At 38.4% G+C, this 15,096-nt stretch overlaps 2 protein-coding genes across 2 annotated transcripts; both read right to left on the bottom strand.

Moving 5' to 3' along the window:
* Positions 1-1,080: 1,080 nt before the first annotated feature.
* On the bottom strand, positions 1,081-5,071 carry LOC140008300 (serine/threonine protein phosphatase 2A 57 kDa regulatory subunit B' beta isoform-like). The gene is made up of 2 exons (XM_072052206.1): positions 3,521-5,071; positions 1,081-1,688 (listed from the first exon to the last, which is right to left on the bottom strand). Exons 1-2 carry the CDS (start codon positions 4,691-4,693, stop codon positions 1,386-1,388), a joined length of 1,476 nt encoding a protein of 491 aa, XP_071908307.1. The 5' UTR covers positions 4,694-5,071; the 3' UTR covers positions 1,081-1,385.
* Positions 5,072-12,269: 7,198 nt separating this feature from the next.
* On the bottom strand, positions 12,270-14,678 carry LOC113696067 (protein NUCLEAR FUSION DEFECTIVE 4). The gene has a single exon (XM_027215391.2). It carries the CDS (start codon positions 14,215-14,217, stop codon positions 12,463-12,465), a length of 1,755 nt encoding a protein of 584 aa, XP_027071192.1. The 5' UTR covers positions 14,218-14,678; the 3' UTR covers positions 12,270-12,462.
* Positions 14,679-15,096: the final 418 nt, after the last annotated feature.

The following is a 15,096-nucleotide window of genomic DNA, read 5'->3' as shown; positions in this document are numbered from 1 at the left end:
GGATGTATCTGTTGAAGAAGGTACCTACCTATTTCATCATCTCACTCCAATGTGAGAAAGCCCCGAATTCAATCAAAATACTATATGAAAGTGCTAATTCATAAAGTAGATCCACTAAAATCTTCCGTGGCCGGCTGGCAGATGACAAACGGACGCTATAATCAGGGGGAGGAGGGAGGGGGGGTGGGTGGGTGGGTAACGATTGAGGGCTCATCTCATGACTGGCGCGGCGCTGATAAGCGAATTAGGACCTTATCAAGAAGTGAGAATTTCGTGGCTTACATCCCTTTTATTTAGTACTATTTATTTTTCTTTTTCTCTGTTTGTCCCCGCCCCGTCTGCTGTTACATTTGCCATAAGAGATCCCATAACCCCCTGGACGTTAACCACGTAAAGCCAAACATCTATGCAATCCAAATTTCATACCTTCACCTTTCTAATCCCCTTTTGTAAGTTATCATAATCGTGAAGAATAACAAAAAATCGACCGTGTTTGCCAAAATATAATCAAAGAAATTAGCCATGCTCTTGATGTTTAGAAAGATATAATAGTAGATCGCATCGCATGCAAGTAGTACGCCACTTTTCAAGCAAACCCGACGGCATTGCTTCGCCAAGGAGATGCGTGGAACGTAGCAGCTCTATCATTTAACCACCTAACCCTGTCCCCAGTATCTAGCGCCTATCAGGCATTTTGTCTCGTAGATTCACGGAAAAGCACTTGTGCTCGAGAAGCTATAAACAAAATTGAAGCTAATTGGACCAGTAACGTCCAAAATTTTCAACATCAAAGTAACCAAAACGCAATCTAAATCATGTACCATCATGGACTGGCCATCCTTAAATATTTTCTTAGTTTCAGCTCTTCCACAACAGCACGACCTTTTAATCCTACTTCTTCATTTTAGGAATCAAGTATAAGGAATGCATCACAAAACAGGCAGAGAGTATACTCACTATAAGCAATGAAAGTATTCCACTAAATCACTGTAACTTCTCCTAGTGAATGCTTCTCTAGATAGAGGGAGAGGGGAAGAGGTATGGTTCAAACAACTACATCGACAGAAAACAAGACCGCTATTGAAAGTACAAATACAAGAGAATTAATATTTCCCTCATCTGGTGGAAAACGTATAACAAATACAAGAGATATTGCACAAACCTCTCTTAATTTGGGGAACATGATCAGAAATTTTAATACATCTAAATTACATGCCTGCTACATCACCCATTATCTTCAATGCTCAGGCAAAATGAAAATTTAAAGAGTAAAAAGAAAGAATACCATCAATAAGAGAAGAGCGTGTCCATGGATCATGCATCCATTAATCTGGTAAGCAATCTATACCACCTGGAGAGATCAGGTATTCCATGACAACATCCATTCAGCCCCCTTGTGCTGCAGCAGCAGCCAATCTTTGCCATGTCAATTGTCGCTGCTCTTCTAACTCTTTGGCTCTGGCTTCTTTCTCTGCATACTGCCTTTGGCACTCCTCAAATAACTCGACATCCATCTCCAAAAACATTTTTCTGACATTTACAGTCAACCCATGCACTGCCTGATTCCAGTGAGACTGTATGTTCTTTTCCAAAGCTTCAAATATAATTGGTAATATCACATTCCGATTCTGGGCTATTAAGCTCACAATGTGCTCATTATTCCACAAGAAGAGAGCTCGTTCGGCAACCTAAAATTATGTATAGCCTTAGAAAGGATCTAGTAGACATAAAATCTCTTGCATGTATACTATGATACTAGCCAACAAAAATCTAAGATGCCAAAATAGTAAAATTGCAAAGATGGATGAGGATCTTTACTTGCATCCTGCACTATTTTACACTATAGCGTGCAAATATTATTCATTTCATAATTCTACAGCACAGGCTGTAAAATAGCATCAAATGGTCTCCAAAAAAAGAAAAAGAAAAAGAATTTCAAATTTCAGTATATCTTACAAACTAAATCTAATCCGTAACAGCCTCTGCCAAATAATATAAACAAGAAATATGCTGATATCTTGTTAGATCACACAATCCTTTTACATATCATTTACATATTAGAAAAGAAAGGGAAAGCAAAAATTTATGCTATGATTGTAGTCAACTTTCGTATTCCACTGCAGCAGAATATTGATAATGAAGACAGAGTCAAAAGAAGTGCATCTTTATTAACGTAATACGCTCGTACCACAAATGCTGTCCAAGGTGATAACCAGCACTTTAAACAAAGCACTTTCTTTATTAACCTACAATACCAAGCACAAGCAACACTGGCATTGTAATTGTGGCTATCGAACCTGCTCCTTAGTGACAAGCAGCAACTAATGCTACTAAATAATTGTTCCAACAAAAGAATTCCTACAGAATCCTTAACATCAAATATATCAAAAAGTTTAGCTGGATCCCATCAAAATCTACTTAAGCTGATACCAGCTGTGTGAAACAGTTGAGCTTTAGCATAATCACCAACAGATGCAACAGAACTCCAGAAAGGATCAATTAACAAGACATATGGGCAAAAAATCCATAACAATGACAAAGGTGCAACCATTAGGTTAATCGTATAGATGACAGCGAGGAGGCAAAATCACAAATTTAATCACAAGCGCATCCAACATGAAGCAGCCACAAGAACAAGGCTCAATCAGGGCATAAAGATGAACCACATAAATAACTCTTAATACTTCTCACATCATCAGCAAAATTGATAGCAGAAGGGGAACCATGTTTTATCCCTTTAGCACAACATTCCCAAACTGCCTACGTTGCAAACAATAACTTACAAACACATTGCACGGAAGTTTATCATACAAGTCAAATTCAGTATGAAAAGAAAGAAAAAGTAGAATTTCACGTAAGATATCTAAATGCTTTTAACATAGTTCTATGAACAGACCCAGTTGCACTGCTAAGCAGGTACAAAAGGTCATCAACGTTGTAGAGGGGAAAAGACTGGGTTGCAAATATATGCTTATACAAAAAAGGGATTCTAGAGGTTAAGCATTTGGGCACCATCTCTCAGACCCTCCACTAAAGATATATCACCTGGATATGTCAAGTGTACAATGCAAAAGAAACTGAGACAGATTAACCACATGAAAGGGAACTAATCACGTGAAAGACAAAAGTATTACCACCAACTGAATTTTGGGAAAAAATAAAAAAAAAAGGCACGCACACAAACAATGAGGAACAATAAAATGCCTAGTGGCTCAAATATAAACGGCTCAATGAGTTAGTGAAAACAAAAACAGCGTTATAGTTTCTAAATCAGCATCCATCTGACAGTTAAAGTTTCTAAATACAGCTATACGACAGTAAAAGACTTAGTTTCCAGATGTAGCTATTTGGAAGAAGTTGGATTAATGAAATTTATACAAGGTTATAAAGCATCAGAATGTTACAATGCATAAATACATTTTAAGCAACAATTGCAAGGAATCTGAAGCGATCAGTTTATCCGAACTGTAGCTCTGTGCTGAAATAATAACAGACTAAAATCCAAAAGTTTGCCACAAACCTGAAAATGAGAACTGTTGAGGCAACGAGCTACCTGTCTGAAAAGAGGGACCATGCAACGTTGAAATTCAGCAGCTTGTGTTGCCTCTAGCACTTCTTCGAGTTCCCCTAGAAAGAGAACTTCCTTCTGGCAATTAGTGACTGGCCAGTATTTCAACAAACCCCTTATGACTGTATCCGCCAGCTTGTAATCCTTTTCAACAAACTGAACGATGCAGTATGATAACTGCTGATGATATAAAGCAATCGGCTTTGGCTTGTGGAGTGGTATAAGTGCCCGTACAAGAAACAACTTATGCTCCTCCTTCATAGGTAATGCAAACCCATTAATTATGCTTCCGAGAATCTCCAGCAGTTCCGCAATCCCACTGTGCCTCTCTGTCTCGTATATAAACCGATAGAAGATATTATTTATAGCCTTCCTAATAAATGGCCTGTGCACCATGAACTTCCCATATATCCTATGAAGAATGGTTTTCAAATACTCCCTCTCTCTTGGATCCTCAGAATCAAACAAATCCAGTAGCTTCAACACAAATGAATGATCAATGTACCTCTTGGCTACCTTAGTATCCGTATCAGATGAAACCACGTATCGCAACAGCAATTCGTATACTAGCTGCAAATGCTGCCACGCGGGATCGAGATACGGCTCCTCCTCTTCAGGGTCTACATTCTCAGACCCTGTATTTTCATGCGAAGCAGGAGGTAAGCACCGGAATATATTCAATGAAATCATCCTCACCATTTCCTCCTGGTTACTCTCCGTAATTTTCCCCGACCCTGATTGTACGTAATCCACCAGCTCCGCCAGAGTTTGCCTCTTGATTTCCTTCTCCCTAACCATCTTCAACGTATCAGAAAAGTCAAATTGGAAGCAACAAATCTGCAGTTTCTTCAAGAACAAATTCTGACGCTCAGTGACTGGCACATCCCGGAACAAAGGCAGGCTCTCGATGGTCCCGGAAGGGGGCAAAGGCGCTGCAGCAGGCATTGTTGTCGTAAGCTGTCCGGAATTGGAAAGAGCTCCACCACGAGAGGCGTGGTTAACCACCACATTGGAAGTGGAAACGGAGCCGGAACTCCTTCCACCACCAGGGGGTGCGTAACCGTAATCCGCGCCATCTGATTTGGACACCTTACGGTGCCCTCTTCTTATAATTTTGTTAAACATTCCTCCCTCCCAATCAAATCCAAAAACCCTAACCCCAGATGCTATATATCCGTTAAATACATAAATAACCAAATTAAGAAAAAATCAAACAATAATTAAGAGCATTAAAGATCAAAACCCTAGAAAATTTCCAAGTTTCAGTTTCTCTGTAGCAAGGGTGTCGAATTTGAATGTGAATGGATCTACTTCTGGAAACAGAGGGAAACGATTGCTGTAAGGTAGGGGATGGATTGGAGCTGAGCTCATGGATCGCCGGAGAGGTGATCGGAGGAAGAGGATGGAAATTTTCCCGGCGATTAAATTGAGAAAACGGATTAGAGAGAGGGAAATAGAGATATAGATTTACATATATATCTATGTAAATATTTTAGACAGAGAAAGAATGAGGTAACGGAAAGAGAGAGAGGCAGAGAGAGAGGAAATTGGAGATAAATTAAAGTGGGCATGGCGAGGACGAATCATTGGAGATTCTTTTTTTTTTTTTTTTTGCCATTTTCTGGAATTTCTTACCGAAAACGACTTTTACTTATCAATTTTTGTTTTGATTATTTTCAACAGAGAAATTGTGAAGGATTGGGAGAGAAGTAAATCGAATCGGATTTTATCGATTATCTGTTTTTCTTTTTTTTTTTTTTGCCCTTTTTTGATAATCGGGAGCGCTTAACTATTATAAACCTTAGATAAATGTGGGTGTACACGTGGGCCGAGGTCAAAATATGGGAATGCAGAGAGGACACATGGGATTGTCCCTCTCCCCAATCGCATCGCAGATAAGTATGAGGTCTGAGTCTGAACCAAAGTAAGTACTCCATTAGCCACTAAAAGGTCTTAATCTCACAGTTGCAGGATTCTGTTCCTCAGTTGTCTCAAGTTCTTTAAGAGTGTGGTGCCAGTGTAGTATCACCGATCCTTCTTTCCTTCCTGAATTCAAACAAACCTACTACGTTTATTCACTTCAAACATTGCGTTGTACCAATAAAAAGTGATACCCTATCCACTACTTCTCTTATGCCTGACTTCAGGTAAGGTTACAAATGAGTCGAGTCGAATTGAATTTTGATCTAATTAAGTCGAATCTTGATTTAATTTTATTGGATTCGAATTCAAGCTCGAGTTTGGCAAGTTGACAATTTTAAAACTCGAGCTCGAGCTTGAACAAAAATAATTATTTTTTAAAAAATATACATAAAATAATATTTTTTCTTAATAAATAATAAAATATTAAGAATATTTATGTAATTTTACTATTAAAATAAAAATAAAAAAAGGAATATATATATATATATACGCGAGCTCATGAGTCGACTTGTGAGTTAACGAACTTAATATTTTGAAGTCGAGTTCAAGTTCGACTTTGATTCGATCAGTTCGAACTCGATATTGATTGAGATCGAGTCGAACTTGAATCGAACGACTCGCGAGCAGCTCGATTCGTTTGCACCCGTACTTTAGGTACATGATAGAAGATCCCAAAGAACATAACCCAAAAAAAAAATTAAACTTGGCATCGGAAGATGATCAGATAAAATGTTTTTACTTTATTTTAGGCACGTAAAATGCATGAATAGGGAGAATGGCTACACTTTTTTATATGCGTGAAATTAAATAAATAATCGAATCCATTACAAGCAGGCAAACGGGAGCGTGTGTGTGTAGGTATTGTGGGCTAGAGGTTTGGAAAGGTTGGAGTATGTTTCAGCGATTTTGCTCTGCAATGATTTGTACTTAATTGATAGTTTGATTTTTTTGTAAAAAAAAAAATACTATAACAATGTGATGAATGCGAGATTTTAAAAATAATTAAGAAATGTATAAAGTAATTTTTTTATAAAAAATAGCTATCCAAACACGTCTTTTTCTTTTTTCTTATTTTCCATTTTTGATAGGTTAAAAAGTTTTTCTGGGTTTCCCTTTCTTTCTTTGACAACGATGTATGAAACTTAGACCCCGTTTGATAAGTGAGTTTTTTTTGGTGTTTGTCTAAAATTTTACTGTACATTACTGTAGAAGTTTTTTAAACAATTTTTGAAGTGTGTTTTTTTTTTTTTTGAATATTTTGAAGTGTATAGTTTAAAATTTGTGAAAAATTTTTTGAAGTTACTGTAATTACAATTTTTAAAAAACTTGTAGCAGATAAACTTAGCAAAAAATTTATCTGCAAACAGGGCCTTAATTAAGTTACCAAGGGTGAAAATAAGAAAAGGCCAACCGAATATAAAATTAAAAGAGAAAGAAGTCCTTTTTTCCTTTTTTTTTTTTTGGCGTACGAAAGAAGAGAAGATAGGGAACGTAACAAGGCGCCTGACCAAGCAGAATTCAAAGACCAGAGAGCGCCGTCGGCTCTCGGCAGGCATGACTTGACCGACCATCAACTCCCTCACTCAAAGAGCTTAATTGGTCAGTGTGACTTGGCTTAAAGTCCAATTCCACCGGAGGGAGTCTCCCACTAATTAAGACTCCTACGACAGTTAAAGGAGACCGGTTCCTTGCGAGTCCAAGTGCCTTCATTCATTCATTTCTCTCGATTCTTGGTAATGATGAGTTTATGCTTTGCCTTGTCAGCGTATAATTTGAATTTGCATCCCGTCGTCTAAAGCATGTGATGTGCTCTTTAGTACATACTAACTACCAAGCCTAACTTGTGTCTCCAAGGTTATTTTTCCATTTTCCTTTCTTATTTTACTCCCTCCGTCCCAAGTGCTTTGATAGTCTTGTTTTCCTTTTTCGTCTGTCTCAAATTGTAGTACCCTTTCCCATTAAGAAATATAGTAATCTTTCAAATTGTCTAAAATACCCTTATTAAATATCTTGTTATTAATACATTGTTATTAAATACTAACCCACTACATTGAATACATTGAGTTTTTCCAATACTAACCCATTAGCTGTAACTGATATTAATTGGCACTCTTCGTGATTAGCATAAGGGTATTTTAGAAAATTATTGATCTAAATTTATGTTTCCAACCAAATTAATTACACTTTCTTAATCTGTGTGAAAAAAAAAACTAAGACTAACAAAACGGGACGGAGGGAGTGCCATTTAAACTCCAAGGTTCCTACGATGAATGAATCGGGGTACTATTGGCCAAAATTTTGAGTCAGAAAATGGGTTTTGCTGCCCAATCTCTCGTCGAGGCTTAGTAATCGATTGGATAGTGGAACCAACGGGCCAGAATTTGACAGAGGTAGCCCGCTATAGTGTTAGATGGCACAAGTTACATCAATGATGTTAACGAGATCTTCCTTCACGAGATCCATGGCTTGGGTACCCCATTTGGGAGCTCGACTGGCCCCGAGTGACCAATTGGGTTGGTATTGGCATAGGCAGAATGCGGGGTGACCAAGAAGTAGGCCGATGTCACCTCTTTGTTACCAATGTTTTGAAAGTTGGATCGGACTGGCCAGCTCGACCAATTGAACCACAAATTGGTCATGTGTCCAGCCCGATTTAATTAAAAAATCAAATAATTAATTGAATCGATCAAAATTGATCAGGAATCAGTTGAACAGATAAAAAATGATAAAAATTGGGAGGTTTAATAGATTTTTATTAAGTATTTATTTTTTAAAATAAATATTTTAATTTTTTTCAAAATTCTTAATACTGAAATGAATAAAAAATTATTAAACCTTTAAACAGAGATCAAATCGATTGAACTGATCAAACCGTGAATCGAAAGGTTTTTCGGTTCACTCTCTGATCCGAGTTTAAAAATATTGATTATTACCTAAAATGAAACATTGACATGGCCAGTTTTTTGTAACGGTTTTAGGAGGTGAAAGAATATTTTGATTTCATGCTAAATTTTGGCTGCTTGTTCTTGGACATGAATACAATCCCGATTTGTCAGTTTCAATGAAGGAGTATTGATTTCATACTAAGTTTTGGGCCTGGGTCTCTTACAGGTCTGATTTGGGTAACGTCTGGATTTAAAAATTTACAATACAAACCCTACTCAAGTATATTAAATTCAACCCGTTAACATGCATAAATTTAAGGAACTCAATTTTTTTCAAAGTTGAATCCCATAAATTTGTCCTGAACAGTTTTAAAACTCGTGTACGTCTTACTTCCCGATGGATAGCCCCCCGTTCCAAAATGATCCAAGAACCAGTTTTTGGTCATTATAGTTGATTGTAAATCTCTGGTTAAAGGAAAGGGCAAAATACCGTTTATCCCCTATGATTTAGCGCTTTTCAGATAATTCTCTTATAGTTTCAAAAGTCATACATAACCTCTTCATAATTTGGATTAAAGTATTACAATGACGGAATTTGTATTTCATAACGGAATCAACTAAAATATCAAAAGTACCCCTATGTAAAATTAAAAATTATTTATTAACTACAGGGGGTTGTGTATATATTTTGAAAACTATAAGTGGGTTATATGGTAAAACACTAAACCATAACAGGTTTACATGATAAAATAAAAAATCATACGAAATTAGAGTGCCATACATATTATGTTTATATTTATTGGTCATTTCAGCCATTTTAATTTTTAAACAAGGGTAAATTCAACATTTTCATATGTTCCATTACAAATTATCATTTTCGTCACTTTGACACTTTAATTTAAACTATGATGGGGTTATATATAACTTTTGAAACTATGGAGATATATAAGAAAAATTGCTAAACCATAGGGGCAAAGTGTATTTTGCCCTAAAGGAAAATAATATAGCTCCAGTACACCACTACGTAAGCAAGTGATTTTTTGAATGGCAATAGTGCACTTCGGAGAACATCATAATCTTGGACTGTTCTTCGTAACAGATTTATCTGGGCTACCTCCACCAAATTATCGCACTTTACTTGAGCTTGTGAGTGAGCAAATTGGGAATTAAGTCTGTTAGCTGTGATGTTATGTACCACACAACAAAAAGGGTGAGTACATCAACTGTATTTAATGGTAGGAGTGTTATTAAAATTTCCGCTGCTAGCTTCTTGATGTTGTCCATGAGAAAAGTTTTCTTCTCTTTTCTTCCTGAATTGGTAAAAACTCATATTTGGGTGAATCAAACTGACTAAAATACCCTAGAGTAGATGAGTAATCTAGATATAGGGTCCTTAGTTAAAGAAGCTAATGGATGAAATTGACTAAATCAGTAGAATGTGACACCTGCAATAGTTGGATTATCAATTTAATATGGAAAAATGTTCAATTGACCAAAAGAAACTCTTGTTAAAGTTCAGCAATCGTTTGCACAGATAGCCAAGTACAAATTTCACCTCAATTTAGATAAATCTAAAGACCTCCTTGAAGAAATGATGAGCTGCATAAGTAAAAAAGTTACATGGTTTAAGGTTTCCTTTTTGTATAGGCTTCCCTTTTATTGTTGCATCTTCCACAAGCTCTTACATGCAGCTTCTGAACCTTCACACCCTTCTGTGATTAGAAATATTGCCTTTGAACCGTAAATATGGCTGTACCAAAACTTTTGGGGTTTAAGCATCCACTATTTTTTCTAAACTACTACACTTGGCAAGTGGATTCTGGCCCAAAAGGACTCCTTCCAATATTTTCTTTCCACCTTAGGCTTAGTTTGGGAGTTTAGGATAGAAAAGAAAAGAAGGGAAAGCTTAAGTTATGAAAGAAGAGAAGAGAAGGGAAGAGATTGTTATGTTGTTTGGAAATTTTGAGAATTAGTGGAATGATTTTGGACATAAAAGTCATTAAATATTTGTTCAAAACCTTTTTAAGGACAAAATAGGCATTTTAAAAAAAAATATCAAGCTTTCTCCAAACTTTCTTCCCATTTCTTTCCGATTTGGGAGGAAGCATTTTCTTAACTATTCATCTTTCCATTTCTTTTCTTTTCTTTCCTGCTTAAAACTAACAAATGAAACAAAAGTAAACTTTCTCTTCTTTCCCTTTCTTTTCTATCCAAATCTTCCACTCGCAAACGAACCCTAGACTTCTTTACCACAGAAACAATAGCTTGACTCAGACTAACTTGATCCTGACTGTTTCATCAAGGAGGTAAAAGATTTGGGCAATTTGATTGCCCACCGATGATCCTTTGGATCAGGGATTGAGAAAATTATAATTAGTTGGTTTGGCTCCATTGAAACTGACAAATTATCCAGGTAAAAAACCAAAGACAAAGATTCGGGTATATTCACTAAGTTAGTGGCTGTTGTTAGGCATGTGGAGGAGCCGCGGGATTTCTGTTATGTAGGAATATAGTTGCCTGAACTCTAGTTGCCAGACTCAATATAAATCTAGAAGTGAGTTTGGAAATTTGCTATTCCAAGCTCTACCAACGCCATGTAGAGAGAAAATGAAAGTGTCACATTTAAATTTCTCTTCAGCAAATTGTCAGCTTGACTATCCATTTGCTCATTCTTCCTCCCTGATCATCTAGTTTTCTACTCGATGTGATTGTTGAACTACTAAACTTGTTGAATGCATTTAACAAGTGGTTAAGACTTCTGCAGACACTTTGGCCCAGACTCCTGAGGAATGCACAGAACTGCACGGATGCTATGGTTGCGATTGATGTTCAGGTGATGAGTGTACGTGTAACTATTACAGGCCAATCAGTTACACCTCCATTTCAAGAAGTCAAAAGAGAAGGCTAAGTGGGCCTGCTGAGAATCAGTATCGCTTGCTCGTTCAATCAAAATGATTTTCCCACTTCTATATTATTGTTGGAAGATAAACCACTCTTGTACGAGACAGAAATAATTGGTTGCATTTGCCTTGAATGCGGCTTTTCTGTAGAATAAAAATGGACGGACAGTCAGAGTCCTTTTGTTGGAAATATGTCTGCACAAAAATATATGTTTGATTCGGATCGGAGTTTCAGACTACAGGGTTTTCTAGTTAGGTCTACCTTGAGTTTAATCCTCTGATATCTATATGAAGTTGCTATTCATCTTATGTCTAAGTTTTAAAATCTATTATCCATCCATCTGTCTATCTATCTGTCCATGATTATTATTATTATATTAAAAGTATGATAAGTCTTAGCATTGTAGAATGTAAATGGAATTTTTAGAACTTCTAGGAGGGCAGTGAAATTGTTAGAAACCTCAAGAGAGGTTTCTGAAATTATCCCTTAAATTTTTGTAGTGTCTCGTATAGGTAAGCTTCTAATGCAAACATTGCATACCAGCCGTATAACTCTGAAGTCAAGCAGCCTTATGCGAAATGTCGGCAAGCTTCTAATGCAAACAATACATATCCTGATTTAGTTGTATTTTGTATTATTAACATCTCATAAAGAAGTAAGCGATCACTGCAAATTTCTGGTAGTTGGTAAAGAAGCCAACTTTCAAGCCAATGGTCCTAGAATGATATGGCTGTTACTTGAATCTAAGACCTCATGCTTACAACCACTCTCACTATCTCTCTGACATGGCTGTTAGCTTGAATTCTTGCTCGACAACATACGGTGATTTTTTTCTTGAACAAGCTAGCTACTGCAATTTTCGTCGAGCAAAAGTAATGGATAAAAAAAAAGGAATAAGTAAAAAGAAGAGCGCTGGCTATTATAACCTGCGACAAAGCTACCAGCGACTAAGGATGTGTTGAATCTTGAACATTGAGGATATGCCATTAGGATTTAGGTGTCCAAATACTGTAACAATTTATTCTTCAATTCCTGGACGTAGGCGAATACGAACTTTACATTCAGTTCCTAATTCTCTGTAACTATCCGGATCAAGCATGGTATTTGACGTATCCAGCTGAAGGAGGCGGAGGCCGTGGCGGTGGTACTGTTCTTACCTTGGTCATCCCAGCGTACCAGGGTCTACTACTTTGGTTTGCTACTTTGCTCCCTGAACTTCTTGTAGATATCTCCCTTGTAAAAGTTTCTAGTTCTGAAGACTAAAATAAACGAAATAGCACACCCGCACATGGTTGCCGCAGTAATTATTAGAAAGGCTAGTTTGTAACACATAACGCCATTGCAAGTTAGATCTTCCCCTGCTTTCCTGATGAGTCCCTTCGCTGCCATTTGTTTCAATGCTTCCTTGTCATAGAGATGACCTGCTACTCTAACATTAAGTATATAAGCACCAACAGGACTAGCTCCAGCACCAAGATTGTATAACGTCGAGTAATACTTTAGACCAAATAGCTCTGATATGATGGCAAAAATTAGTGGCCATTGTGCTCCAAAGGAGAAACCCATAATCACTGAGGCTACGTACAGGGAATTTGGGACCCCAAAAGCGATGAGAAGATGGCCGGCACAAGAGAGAAGAAGCACCATGGTTAGCATTAGAGGTCGAGGAAATTTGTACTTGGCCAGCAGAATTTCAGAAGCAAAACCGGAGGTCACACGTCCGAGATAATTCCAAATGCTCACCAGTGAAATAAAGGTCGAAATGCTCTTTGTAGGATAGCCTAATGCCTTGCCAATTTGACCCAGATTATCAATTGCCGTCAAGGTCCCACCGATCCCGAATGTTGTGGCTGTGAATAGGATGATCATGTCCACGCTAAAAAGTGCCTGCAGTATAGTATAGTCCTCACCTCTGTCTGGTGGCTTGAATGCGCTGCTCCAGCATGAAACTTGTTTCTCCGGGTTCTGTGGAGCACAGGGATCACCTGGTGCTGGTGGTGTCTCTTCTTGTTGTCCCACCTGAAGCGATAGTTGGAGTACTGGAGGTGGATTTTCAGTTGCCACATTCAATTGAGAAGAATCATGCAAGACTTGCCTCTTGCTCTTCCAAAGATTGAGTTCTTCTTTGATAACAATCAGTAGGGGTGCAAAGAGTAAAAGAAGCACAACTGAAGCACTTCCTGCATACTCACCTGCAGTAAAGACGAGCCTGTTCTGTAGGATGATTAGGATCATAAGAAAACCAGCGAGGCCAAGTGATAAGTAGAGAAGGTTGTAGAATATCTTCAGTTCATTTTCGTGTCGAACGACCTTCATGATGCGAATTGTCCGGAGAAAAATGAAGGAGACAGCTGCTGGAAGCCATCCAATGAGCAAAATAAGAGACTTGGAGTTGTGTCCGTACAAGGCATGGTAGAGCTGCGTGATTATCGCACCACTGAGGCCTACAAAGCCCTTCAGGAGGCCTAGAACTACACCTCGACTCTCCGGGAAGTTCTTAACGCAAGTAACCAGCGCACCAGTATTGGCAAATGTCTGAGAACTCGCACCGACACAAATATACAAGCACATCTGCCACAAGGGGGGTTTGGCGACATGTCCTGTTACTGCAAGCCATATCATGAAGTAACCAGCGAAGTTCATGGCGGCACCAATGATGAGAACCACCCAAGGAGGTGTTATTTCGTTGATAAGCCCCGATATGATTCCGACATTGCCACCCAAGTCCTTGAAGAAGCTAAGATAATTCACCGATGTTTGGTCATAGCCTAGTGATGACTTGATATCCCCGGAATAGAGGCCAAACATATACGTTGCGCCGGCCACGGCCATGATTAAGTTAGAGGCAAAGACCATGAACCACCGACCGGTGAGCAATTGGTAGCCAAAGCCACCCACTGCCCTCCAGCAACCACCACCACTCAATGCATCTGCCACCATTTCTTTTCCCTTTTTTTTTCCCCTTGGTTCTTGAAACGGGCTGTTGCTCTAGAGTCAAAAGACCAGTTTGATATGGATAAATTATCGAGGAATGATTGTGGGGGCGTTTGATCTTGTGTTGTGTGCTCTAAATATCATGTGAACTGTCCTTACAAAAGCTACTGACGAATCAGGTACAACCGTCCAAGCACAGAATTGCAACTTGGGAGGAGTTTCGCCTTGACTGGATTATTTACTGACCCTACGTTAGAAAAGTGGAGGGTGGGTATTGGACTTTCTACTTTGACGAGGACATTTGCACATTGTGTGATTGCTTCCAGCTTCCCATTTCTGGTGATGCTTTACCTAGAGTTTACGGACTTGGACGCATGAAAAAAGATTGAAGTTGCCGGTCTTTTTCCTGTTGAATTCTGTCATCACTTCGGATAAGGTCACCACTGGGTTGGGTAGTGGCACTGGCTGGCAGGAGTACTTGTGGTCGAGAGCACCAGACAGAAGACACCGGGAACGTGGATTAGAGGAGTAGGATGTTTTTTTTTGAAGGAGAGGAGGAGGATGTTCGGTATCAACTTGTGGGTAGCAAGGTTTCCAGTTATTCTTAAAATAGGAGTTGAGCATGAGGTTGACTGCAAAATTTACGGCAGATGTAGTATATAATATTTGTCGGAAAGCTAGCTGATGCGACTGCCGAAGTGGAGATCCGAGCTGGGCTGTGGCCTGGGGATCGAACTGATGAGATGTCCGACCTGCAGATGAACGAACTGCCGGGCTTGTCCCCGGTAGCAACTCCGACGATCAAGTCAGTAAGTATCTGAAATAAAAGTAATAGAGTTTTGCACTATGAATGGCGTACCTTGTGTTTTCTCCCTCGCGTTGTAT

This window comes from Coffea arabica, chromosome 6c, assembly GCF_036785885.1.
Source record: "Coffea arabica cultivar ET-39 chromosome 6c, Coffea Arabica ET-39 HiFi, whole genome shotgun sequence".
Classification (NCBI taxonomy): Eukaryota; Viridiplantae; Streptophyta; class Magnoliopsida; order Gentianales; family Rubiaceae; genus Coffea; species Coffea arabica.
This window is presented reverse-complemented; position numbering and strand designations above follow the sequence as displayed.

Excerpts from the sequence above, each read along its gene's own strand:
- LOC140008300 (XM_072052206.1), bottom strand. The coding sequence starts at position 4,693 with ATGTTTAACAAAATTATAAGAAGAGGGCACCGTAAGGTGTCCAAATCA. Across the intron at positions 1,689-3,520 it reads TCAACAGTTCTCATTTTCAG|GTTGCCGAACGAGCTCTCTT; the intron begins GTTTGTGGCAAA and ends ACATAATTTTAG.
- LOC113696067 (XM_027215391.2), bottom strand. The coding sequence starts at position 14,217 with ATGGTGGCAGATGCATTGAGTGGTGGTGGTTGCTGGAGGGCAGTGGGT.